The following is a 12,983-nucleotide window of genomic DNA, read 5'->3' on the forward strand; positions in this document are numbered from 1 at the left end:
AAATGCACAGTGTATGTGCATGATGTGCAAGCATACTCCAAATATTTACGGTAAATCTGAATAGTGGTCACATGTTAACATATCATGTGTTCGGGAAATCACGTGGCAACATTTTAAGATTTCAGGCTTGTTTACTAGTTAATTGCCATTTGTACTCTTTATTATTTATCTTTGTTAATTAACATATATTTTAAATGCTGATAAATCGTGGTTGGCTACCCACGATATCTGTTAAATTCAATATTTTATGAATATAATTCTACCACGCAGAGGGGTCACGCAGCAGAATTTCACATCACCTGACTTAGCTACATTTCGAAGCTCTGCTCTTCAAATTCATGTAAATTTCAAAGTTTATACATTTAATATATTTAATATGATACTAATTTTTTTGTTATAACTAACTGGTACACGAAATATACTAGCTTATTACCTATACAGAAAGGTAATTATCAGCCTTCACTCAGCAAATTGACATGCCCGGCATATGCAGCCATTCTCCGTCTGGATAACATGACTGTCGCCCTCAATACGTCTGGGCGCAAATTTAAATAACAATACGCTATTTACATATCAATGCGGCCTCATGCTAATTAAAGCTGCCCCATCCAGGAGTTCATCTATGCTATTACCTAGAGGGATGGTACGGTTTACTGACCTCTGACCTATTGTCTGTTTGTCACATAGCAGACCGTGACCTGATCGCTGGTACAGAGCAGGGGATCGAGACTGTTGTACAGTTTTTGTCCTCCGAATCGGTATAGGCAAGTTCTTGGGCAGTTTGTACAAAGTACAGCTAGATTAATCTTTAATACGTGTACTTATCTCCCTGCTGTACAACGTGGGTGTGTAATAATCTATCAACATGGTGAATCTTGGTGACGTTTTCCCCGATTTTACTGCTCAGTCGAGCAAAGGAGAAATTAAATTTCATGAGTGGCTTGGGGATTCGTGAGTATCTATTTTCTGCTTTCCAAACGCTTTGGTATAGGGCGCTCGCTAAAGCTACTAAGGAACGCGGCCTCAAAATAATAACAAGATCCCTCGTTCAACAAAGAATAGTCACTGTCAATAGATGCAACAAAGAAGAAGTTAATACTACTTGGGACAGCAGTTTAGCCTGAAGGAAAACATTACGTTTGGGAATTGGAAAGAACCTTCTGTTAAATCATGCATGACTCAATTACAAATCTCTACATCCCTTTCTTCTTGTCTATTGATATTTTGAATAGTGTTTATCTTTCCCTAATAGATAGCGCCCGGATCGATTCTTCCTGCATATCAATATGCTTCATTTACATTACATTACAGAGATCGGACACTAATCCCTACCATAACAAACCATGTATAGACTCTACATGCAAATACAGGTGATATAACAGGTCTATATTACAGGATTAGATTAGTAAACTATGATCTATTTGCAAGTATTATATTGATTGAGCAGGAAAGATTTGATACTATTTTTTTGTATAGTAGTCTAGTTGCCGGCGTGCGTTATTTCTTTCTGCAACCATAATGGGCCGCAATGCGATAACACATAGTACATACATGTAATTAATAGGCCTATGAGGCTAGATATAACACGAGTTTATTACCATTATTATTTCCTCTTACTTAATAAAATAAAAAGAAATCGATAGAATTAAAATTCTATAACGGTTTACCTGGGGTTCGAACCCACAACCTTTGTATCCATAGTCTAATGCCTACACGACTGTGCTATGATTCGTTGTGCCAGAAAGGTGTTTGTTTATGATACTTATTGATTACGGAATAAACTGCATACACACAATATACTATTACTAGTATAATAAATACGAATATAATCCTAACCCTAACCCTTACCCTAACCCTAACCCTAACCCTAACCCTAACCCTAACCCCTAACCCTAACCCTAACCCCTGACCCTAACCCCTAACCCCTAACCCCTAACCCTAAACATAAGACCCTAACCCTAAGACCCTAACCCTGACAATAATGAACCTTGACTCGGACTATGCGGTTAGTGATATATTGCGGCCCATTATGGTTGCAGAAAGAAATTATTTATGTCCTCTTTTGCACAATTACTGTATTTTTGTGGGACCTGAATTTTAAATTTTTATGATGATGACATAGACTCGCTTGCCAGTCCTATATACGCCGTACCTATGTATATTGAGGACTGGCTTACGCCATTTTGGATGTCAATGGGAAATACACACTTAACGATTTGCGCCGGTTAGAAACTTGAAAAAAATCTTTAAAATTTCATCAATGTATATAAATGTGGTACCAACTGTATTGTGCTTGATAATTTAAGACTCGGTTGAAACAAAATTAAGGATCGAAAGCATTTAAGTGTCCAAAAGGCAAAATTATCGTCAAAGTTCTGCCGAAATCGGCACCCTTGCGAAGGGTTCAGAATTCGAATCGGGAACGAAAATATCCGATCTTTGCGATCAAAAACACAAAATTACAACTTTAAACATACTATTGGCAAAAGACATTATTACCAAACAATATAGAAAAGAAAATTTGACATCATTTTATCAAAATAATGAAAAAATTTGCTCACTAGACATCGAAAAAGTACGCAATCCAATTCCCGTTAAAACGCGTGGGAAACTGAAAGTGCATAATCGTGACTAATGATGACATATATGATGCAAACTCATAGGTGTTGTACGTTTGGCAAGTTGGGAGGGGTGGGAGTTCAAAATGACCCCATAGGATTATAAAATTGCTCAAATACCTCTTTCAAATATATCAAATTATTTACATAAATAAACAAAAATAAATAAATAAATAAATAAATAAATAAATAAATAAATAAATAAATAAATAAACGAAAAAAATTGAACAAATTTTAGCGTAGCATTAAAATCATAAATATAACCATTGCTGGCAGGAGGACTCGAACCAACGATATTGATATCAGCAGTCTGATGCTCTACCATTGAGCTAAATGACAGCATCTAGTGATGAGAGTCGAGTTTTTAGCTTATACAGTGTTTGTCTGTGATAATGTCGCCTCGTGAAAGAAAGAAATATAAAATCTCAATTTGTAATTTAAATTTATTTGATAATTTTCTAACCTATATTTTCTTTCGAGCAGGGACAAATATGTCCCCTTTTATCTAATTTGACCGCTATATAAGAATCTATTTCTTTTATTACTGATTTAATTCCGCGATTTGTTCCATTAAGCAATATCAAAGATTAATGTCACACATCTCACAACAGATATTTAGTTGGTCGAGTGGTCTTGCACAGTGCTGTTTAACCGGGAGGTACCGAGATCGATTCCCACCTCTGCCTGCAATTTTTTTTAAAGACTGGGAAATAATAACCTGACATTCGCCGCTGACATTCGTACTTCAGAAGCGGAGTTATAACTTGTTAAACTTTGCTCCTTCCGTAAAAGGGTACATTATTTTGGCACTACATTATTTCTTCTTTTTTTTTTTCACATTGCTGGTATTAAATATCAAATGGTCATAATTGGCGGTCACTTCAAATCATCCCCAACTGAACTAGGTTCAGGAATTTCCTCTCATTGTTAACTGTTGGTTAACCCACCACTTGAGAATAAAGGACTATGATAGGTGCAACAGGATTACCTACGGGATAATCTCAAGGATATAATTCTGTTCTCCATCCTTTTCTTACATCTTCTCTGATATGTGCTAGTGTCAATGGTTATTGTTAAAAGGCAATAAGGTGTGTAATTGCAATATTTCCTCTGAATAGGAAAGACTCTCTACATTGAGTTATGTATGCTGGTGGTTCGCAATACTGTTATTTAAGAGAAGGTATCTTCCAAATCCAAATCCAAATGAAGGACAAGAGCAAGAAATAAAGAGAAGAATAAAGCTTGGATGGAAGCAACTTATGGAAAACTTAGCAATATCATGAGAGAGGATATAACAATTTGCCTGAAAAGGAAAGTTTTCAACCAATGTATAATCCCAACTACAGCCGGTCTTACACCACATTTCGCCATAATATATTCTAGAAACGCTTGCTGTTAGAATAAGAAAAATTTTAATTGTAATTATTGCACAGGTCACGGCGACCCTGTGACCTTTCCGGAAACAGCCGAGTGGCAGGTTTTTCAAATAAATATTTTCTGTGTAAAAACTGTACCATCAGATAGGTAATGGAATATATGAATATTAACTGTACATCTATCACAACAATTTTTGATAACAACTTGCGTCACAATTGATCTAGTATAGAAGGTAGAGAATTTATTTCAATCTTATATACGCCATTTTTTTTTTTTTGGAATTAAGTGAAAATTAATTCTGTAAAAACTGCATTTTTTAATGTAATTTTCACATTAGACCCGACAAAAGATTACCGTTTTGTTGTTATGATAATCTAATCTTTTGATTTTGTAAATAAAATTAGGGGTCTAATGTGGATTTAGGATGCAAACTGGAACAATCCAATGCCTTGTCAAAATCATGTGCTTCAAAATGGAGTTCGGATGCACTTCGTAATACAACTTCCGCCACTGCGGGAAACCACATGCACAGCAGAGCACATGGCCGATATCAAAATCGATTTTATGTATTGTGTATGTAGGCCTATTCATAGGACCCTCGTATTAATTGTCTCTATGCGCTTGAGAATTCAACAATATAAATAATGGTAGCTTTATTATAATACACATTAATGTTTTAAGCAGATAAAATTCCAAAATATGATGCAGTAATGAAGTTGCGATTTATTAATATTATAGGTATAAATTTTCACGATGAAACTATCAAGTTCTTCGTGGTCGAGCGGTCTAAGGCGCTGGACGTATGGTATACGTGATACTAGCCAAAGCGGTGAGCCGTGAGTTCGAACCCCGCCTCTGCCAAACTTTAAAAGAATTAAAATTAAAATTTTACTTTTTAAAAATTTCATATTGGGGAAATGTGACTGGGAGAATTTATGTATGGCGTAGAGTGGTGTGAGCCGGTCTCAAAAAAAATTGTGCAAGTGAAAAGCGCCCTCTTTGGCAATTAAAAAATACCGTTGTGAAATAATGCTTACATCAACGTCAAGGGCTTAGTCTTAGCTCTCAAATGCCGTTTAGTCTGTTCAATTTGCTTGTTTTAATCTCGAGATATGCTTACTTAACAACGAAAGGGTAAAATCACAATTGTGCCACTTTGACTAGGGAAGAGGGCTGTACATGTAAATCAATGATAGCATCAAATTTATCAAGAGTTTCTTCGTGAAATCAAAAGAATGCATCAATTACACAACAATACAAAATTGTTTATACTGTTTTATCATGATAAAGGTATAATGATTCTCTTTTTCTACTTACGCCAATGAAACGATAATTAAATATTTCACATTCTGCTGTAAAATCAAATACGTATGCATGTCAATGATTTTATCATGGTAAATACTGTTCTCTTTGTCATTCAAGACATGTTAAAAGACAAACAAATATTGCACACGTATAGGTTAATGAACTTTGACAAGTTCATTAAAATTTATGAAATTAGACAAAATAATGCACGCGCGACGATGTTGATGCGTCTAATGCACGAGCCCCCAAGGGGGTAGTGCATTAGATGCATTAACATCAGCTATCATTGATTTACATGAACAGCCCTATTACCTAGTAAAAGTGGCACAATTGTGATTTTACCCTTTCGTTGTTAACTAAGCATATCTCGAGATTAAAATGAGCAAATTGAACAGAATAAACGGTATTTGAGAGCTAAGACTGTGCCCTTGACGGTGATGTAAGTATCATGTCACAACGGTATTTTCTAATTGCCACAGAGGGCGCTTTTCACTTGCACAATTTTTTTTGAGACAGGCTGTATATGGGGCTGAGACATGGACGCTTACTGCAAAAATGGAAAAGAAAGAAGCTACAAGCGGCACAGCACAACATGGAACAAAACATGTTAGGGGTCACATACAAAGACAGGAAGACCAACAAATGGGTTAGAGAACAAACAAAGACCCAACACATCTTGGAAACAGCTAAACACATGAAATGGAATTTGGCAGGGCATGTCAGTAGACGAATAGACAACAGATGGACAATAACAATTACTATATGGAGACCTTTGGTGGGCAGCAGGAACCGGGGAAGACAAGAGATGGGTTAGGCTAATACTGGGGAACAGTAAATTGGTTCAGCAAGGCTAGAAACAGATAATATTCTGATGGGTTGATATACCGTAAAACCCCGTCTACAAGCATATAGAGTGCTTCTGATGAAAGCTACATTAATCCAGGCGCCATTGTGGAGTTTGAGCAAATAAATTACGGATCCAAGCATATACAAACAAGTATTATTTTAAGACCAATCTATTGTATTGGTATATTTACGCTTGCTTCGAATTAATTTAGCTTTCACGGTATAACACAAAACCTGATTCAAGCACAGAAGCAACATTTTGACAAGCCGAGAGGGGGGAGGGAAGCGATTTTTGGCGAGCCCTACTGGTTTTTGGCGAGCCCCTACTGGTTATCTGAAAAGTATACCAAGTTCAGGTGCTCGCATTAAAAGTGAACCTGATAAACCCCGCCAGCTTGGGCTTTAACCACCACAAACAAATGTGATCGATATGTTGATCGACCGTCGATGCTTCTTCGATGCTTGTTATCAATGAACTATCAACTAATTAATCAGAATTAACGCTAAATTTATATTGGTCAATGTCAATACAGGCACAAATTACTATTTTATCTTAATTACAAATAGTAAATTCAGGGGGTTCAAAAATTACGAGAGTGTCGCGAAAACTGTTAATTTTGATTTTTGTGGTTTTTATTGGGAGTGGGAAAAATCCCCGACTGGTAGACATTCCCCTCCTTAGATAATAAGGATCGAACAAGCATCGATGGTCGATCGAAAGATCGAACTAATTTGTTTCTATTGCCTTAACCACCAGTCTATCACCCCCGCTTCAGTATCCCCTTTCAAAACGAAAACTGATAATCACAAGGTTCTGCACATAAATTGCCAAATTTTGTACACCCCAGATTTCAGACGTCTCCAGTACCCTCTCCCGTAAAGGAATTCCTGGTGCCACTGATATACTTACTCAACGATGACATTTTGTTGTTTTGCCATGTAGATGGGGTATTTTATTCTCTCACCCTGCTGATTATACACCGGTATGTACAACAGAGTTAAGCAGAGCTGCAGCCATGCAGAAGGACTTCGCAAAGCGTGGAGTCAAGATGATTGCATTATCATGTGATGATGTGGAATCTCATATTGGATGGATCGAGGTTAGTTAGTTAGGGGGGATAGCGGGGGCATGTAAGGGATTCCCCCAGGGGTAAGGAATGTAATCCGCAATGGGAGCACTCAAGACCTTATGTACATTATACCCCATGACAGTAAAGTTAATGATAAAAAAGTTACTGTTAATTTTTTTCATGTAGATGAAAATATTAAAAGCGCTGCTATAACTGCTAACCCTGCCAAGTCCAGCATATATTTCATGTCATTTTATTTTAATTAGGGTTAGGGTTAGGGCTAGTGTTAGTATAGGGTTAGGATTAGGGTTAGGATTAGAGTTAGTATTAGACATAGGGTTAGGGTTAGTGTTAGGATTAGCTTACACGAAAAAACTAAAATTTACATGAAGGATCAACAAACATAATATAGTCCAAAAATGTAATTTAAGTATAATTGTACATTTTTGAACCCTTTTCCCGCATTTGTCTCTATAAATTTATTCCGAAATTTATGAATGTTTGGCCGGTATAGGGTGTCGTGTCGACGATGTAATATAATACTTGACAAGAACACTCGTCGGTGAAATCATGATCTTGTCACCAATATGCTACCACCAATTTTTATCCTGGTTTTGAAACAGTTCAACTTCTTGGGTAACCATGATCTAAAATTGGAAAAGAAATTTAAATGTACAACAGCAAAAAATGCAGTCATATAACCATCTTCACTGTAATGTTTCTTTGATAGGACATCAAAGACTACAGTAAATGTGAATTTGAACATCCCATCATCGCCGATCCCAAGCGTGATTTGGCTGTCAAATTGGGCATGTTGGATCCAGATGAGAAGGATGCAGCGGGCTTACCACTTACAGCAAGATGTGTGAGTATTGGGCTGTAGTACAGTATGTAGTACTGTATGTATTAATACCACTACCAGCCTACCTGCTAGGTGGTCAGGAGCGTAGCCAGGATTTATTGGGGTGGGGTTTGTTAGGGTGATAAAAAGTGGACCTTCGGAGATTGTTAATTTTTCTTTAAAAAAAGGGATGATTTTCAATGTTATTACAGAAAAAAGTGGACCTTTTTATTTGGATCGGCATCCAAGGGGGAGGCGGTATCGCACCACCTGGCTATGAATCAGCAGGTGTTGGTGTGCACAGGTGTTCTTGCTAGTACTTGCAAGACACACATTTCCCCATAGTAGGGGAGCTAATAGGTGACGTTTATTTTTTCTCGGAAAATAGCATTATTTCACCTCACCATGCTCACTGTAGCCAAATTTTGGGAAACGTTGTAAAAACTACAATTTATGTTTAATTTGGCCGCAAATTTTAACATTTGGTATATTGATGGGTAACCTTCAATTTCTCAGCGGCACACCCCTTACCCAAGCCAAATTTGAGTACCCCCCACACACACACACACGGGTCACAACCTGTAAACTGTCAACATGTGCACTCCATCCTCAATCACTGGGATATTTGACAAAGATTAACTTATCGTATGCTTTAGTTTGTTTTTATTTGTTGATTCTCGTGTCAGGTGTTTATCATTGGTCCAGACAAGAAGCTCAAGTTGTCAATCCTATACCCTGCAACAACTGGCAGAAACTTTGAGTAAGTTATACAGGTCATGCCCAAAGAAGATCACAACATCCACAAATATATTGCTGTTACGTACCCAGTCCAGTCCTGGTGCATTGCTAGAAAAACGCGAAAAATAAAAATGCACTTTTTGTGCATACTATTGCAGGAGAACCTCGTTTTGGTAGCGGATCCGTGCAAAGGGCAAATAACACTAAGTGGTTCAGTTAACATTTGTTATTAATACTCAGGATGGAGAACATCTGTATAGCGTATAATATTCTAGTTGATATTTGGAGGTTTCATTCATAATTCATCCATAGATATGGTGGCTCACAAATTTGAAATGTATAAATATGTGTTGTTGATGACGAATGTTATATGCAAAGTTCAATGTTTTGATAAATTACCAGGTGAAATGATTTTATTATAGTCTTCTAACAACCTTTTGTATCAAAAGGTTTCTTCCAAGAAATGTATTTAGTTGTTAGTATTTAGTGTTTAGAAGTCTTACACATTTGTCTGTGCCTTTGCAGTGAGATATTGAGAGTTGTGGATGCCCTGCAGCTCACAGCAACCAAGAAGGTAGCCACACCAGTGGACTGGAAGGTTAGTAGCATAATCTATGACCCCCCTCCCCCCACACACACCCTGATTGGACCAACCAACAGGAATTGCCATACTAACTCGAGTACAGTCCTGTCCCTTTTTAGATGAAAAATTACCAAAATACTCTAATTTAAAAATAATAATGAAAAAAAAATTAATATGACTTATGCCCTGGACCTAGAGCTTAATTCAGGGTTGAGTTAAAAAAATTTTTGTGTGTGTTCAATATGTAAAGTTATAATTTGTGTTCATGTCAGTCTAGTACTAATAATTTCAAAATGCTTATGAATACAGTGCATTTTGAAATCAGTAATAGACTATGACATGAAAACAATTTATAACTTCCAGATTGAAGACACACAATGTTTCAACCATGAATGATCCTAGCATTTAGCTCTAGGTTCAGGGACACTCCAAATCTAGAAAATAAATACGGTATGTACTCGTTGTATTCGATAGTGGAATTTAATTTTTTTTGTGTGGGTATTATGCCATGATGTTTTGTAATTTGGTATACATCTGTGCCAAATTAGTATTTAAGAAGACAAGTGTTAATTCCACATGATTCTATGTCAGTTGTAATATTCATGTAATAATAATAGAAATGTGTAAAGCACAAAATGCAAGAGCCTTTAAGGGGTGGGGTATGAACGTTTGGACAGTATTTATTGTGGGATATTAGAGCACCTCAGACATATCGAATTGCATTCTGAATATGAAGAATGTCCTTCTGATATCAAATAATTTAGATTTTTTGAAGTTCGCAATGTAATACACATTTTATGGCAAATCATTAAAAATTGATATTTTTGATATTTAAAAGTACTTGAAGTAAACTTTATAAATCTGCAGATTTATACTTAAAGTGTATGTAGGTGGGATTAAAAGCCGACGAACAATTGAAATTTTTGACCTTTCATATTGAAAATATATTCAGAATGCAATTCGATATGTCTGATGTGCTCTCATGGCCCACAAAAAATACTGTCGAAACGTCCAAAACGCTCATTCCAGATCCCTTAAGCACTGACAAAATACATACAACATGATTACAAAGCAAAATTACAGAGTATTCTTAGTCTGTGGTTTTGGTGTGGCTTGTAACCGCTGAATTTCACTGGTTCCTGCATAACATTTATCAGACGGTAGACTACAGTGTCCGCGTCGTGGTCAAGGTGCGCACTAGCTGCAGGTATGAGCGGTAAAATGAGCGAATGAGTGGAAGAATGAGCGAATGAACAGCAAAATAAGTAAATGAGCGTTGAAATGGGCAGTGAGATGAGTCAATAAGCAGTGACATGGGTAAATGAGCGGGGAAATGAGTCAATGGGTGGTGAAATGAGTCAATGAGGAGTAAAATGAGTCAATGAGCATGTCAATGAGTAAATGATCAGGGAAACGAATCAATGAGCGGGACAATGCTATATATAGAACCGGATAAAACCGGTTAGAACCGGTTTAAACCGGTTCTCCTCTCCCCTCCCACCCCCACCAAATATACACCAACATGCACAAATACGTCGATTGCGTAACAAAATGCGTCAAAGCGTAACGAATGACGTCAAAAATGCGTCATTGCGTCGTGAAATGCCTAAAATGCCTAAAAGCTTCATTGCATCATAATTTGCGTCAAAACGTAACTAATTGCGTCGATTACGCAATAAAATTCGCGCGACGAAATGCGAAACGCAAAAGCTTATATAAGACGGTTATTTTCAACCACTCGGTCATTTCGATCCAAACCTTCAAAGAGTCACATGAATACCTTTAAATCTTACTCTTGCTCAATATGCGGGAAGACGTTCTCGCGCAAGTACGATCTCGAGAGACACGAGCGACTCTTGCACCCTGAAGAACGAGAAGAGGAGGAGGGGGATTCCGACGATAACGACTCGGAGGTCGAAGAGCGCGAGGTGTCGGACGACAATGACGAACTGGAAGACAACGAGGCTTATCGGGAATGGTACGATGGAGCTAAATACAGGGTGTCCCAGAATGATCTGTACCGGGAAAGATGGAATTTTTTAGGTATGAAGGGCATGTTAAATGTTCATATTGTTTTACATTTTAAGTTTTACATATATTTAGCTTTCTCAGATTTTTTAGATTTTAAAAATTGGACGTTTCTAGTAGAAGTTATAGAAGATTGCGTAATAATGGTGAATTCTAAGTTTTGACAACGCAACCTATTTTGAAAATCTAACATTACTAACCGTTCAGCACAAAGTTCTTTGGAAAAAGTTATGCAGGTATTTTAGTGGTGCCCTGTTCATATATCCACCAAATAGCCGATATCTATCTATTATTTATGACGTTACGAAGCAATCATTACATGGAATTAAGGATTTGCGGCCTAATCCCATTCTCTCTTTGGCAGTAGTTTTAGTTATTGTGGTGTGAGGTCCATGTCATTTGAAATGCTTGCAGAGGTCGAACTGGTTGTGGTACAATAAAGATGGCTCCTCAATTTATTGGGCAGCAGCGTAGATTTCTTTCAAAAACTTACTGGCAAACCGGCAGCTATGTTGAGACGCAAAGAAGATTCATTAGACGATTTCCGCGAGCACGCGTTCCAGTCAAAGGAGCGATAGTGTATAACGTAAAGAAGTTTGACGAGCACAGAACTGTCAGGAATCGGCAGAGTGAAGCTTCAGGTGCTCGTAAGACTGTAAGAACTAGAGCGAACATTGCAGCTGTCTGGCAAGCTTTAAGGCCCAACCCCAACAGTAGTTGTCGTCGAAATGCTGTGCCAAACATCCCACGTTCTTTATTTAATCGTATCATGCCATTTTCAAGGGTATGCGAGTCGTTTGCGCTGAAAATGAAAAGCAGTTTTCATTGATTTTACATTATTGCATGCCACGCCAAAACAAATAAAGGTAGCGTGCTGAAATTAACAGAATAAGTAGGAGACATGTCCAGCATTATAATGCATGTATCAAAAATAGATACACTGCCCGTCTTCTATTTTTAGTTATTTTTGCAAACACGGTACAAATCATTCTGGGACACCCTGTAAGCTACGGAAGACATGAGAAAGGAAAGAAGGTTGAAAATAACCGACTTACATAAGCTGAAGAGTGGATTTAACATGATGTGCAATTAATAATCTTATTGTACAAGCTGTAACAAGCAAACCTTGTGTGTGAAGATAATCAAATAACAACACAATTGCATTTGTTTTCTATTACTTTGCAGCAAGGAGAAGCATGCATGGTATTACCTTCGGTTAAGGCAGAAGACGAAGCCAAATTTTTTCCTAAAGGCGTCACGCATGTTGAAGTGAAATCCGGCAAGAAGTACATGCGTACAACACCACAACCAGAATAGGTCCATAACATGCATATCAACAATATGAAATCATGGTGTGGACTTTCAAATGTAGATTGAATTTATACACTCATAATGAACCAAAATGAGCTATTCCAGTTGAAATCCATACACCCCCTATGGAAGACATGACCTTGATCTCCCCAAAAGGGGATGAAGTTTTCACACGCACCCACTTCAAGTTCACTTTTCTTTTCTCCCACCGACAAAGATGAAATACTTTTAATTTGTAAATCTCTGAAGTCTGGCTCTAGTGGCTG

General features: G+C 37.3%; 1 protein-coding gene across 1 annotated transcript; it reads left to right on the top strand.

The window, feature by feature from the left end:
- Positions 1-801: 801 nt before the first annotated feature.
- LOC140147174 (peroxiredoxin-6-like) lies at positions 802-12,723 on the top strand. The gene is made up of 6 exons (XM_072168956.1): positions 802-951; positions 7,090-7,246; positions 7,947-8,081; positions 8,744-8,817; positions 9,321-9,393; positions 12,592-12,723. The coding sequence occupies exons 1-6, from the start codon at positions 866-868 to the stop codon at positions 12,721-12,723; spliced, it is 657 nt and encodes a 218-aa protein (XP_072025057.1). The 5' UTR covers positions 802-865.
- The last annotated feature ends 260 nt before the right edge of the window (positions 12,724-12,983 follow it).

The sequence above is a fragment of the Amphiura filiformis genome, chromosome 1 (assembly GCF_039555335.1).
Source record: "Amphiura filiformis chromosome 1, Afil_fr2py, whole genome shotgun sequence".
NCBI classification, from domain to species: domain Eukaryota; kingdom Metazoa; phylum Echinodermata; class Ophiuroidea; order Amphilepidida; family Amphiuridae; genus Amphiura; species Amphiura filiformis.

Bases quoted from the DNA above. Each gene is read 5' to 3' on its own strand.
- LOC140147174 (XM_072168956.1), top strand. From the start codon at position 866: ATGGTGAATCTTGGTGACGTTTTCCCCGATTTTACTGCTCAGTCGAGC. The intron at 952-7,089 runs GTGAGTATCTAT...TTTGCCATGTAG, and splicing joins CATGAGTGGCTTGGGGATTC to ATGGGGTATTTTATTCTCTC. The intron at 8,818-9,320 runs GTAAGTTATACA...GTGCCTTTGCAG, and splicing joins ACAACTGGCAGAAACTTTGA to TGAGATATTGAGAGTTGTGG.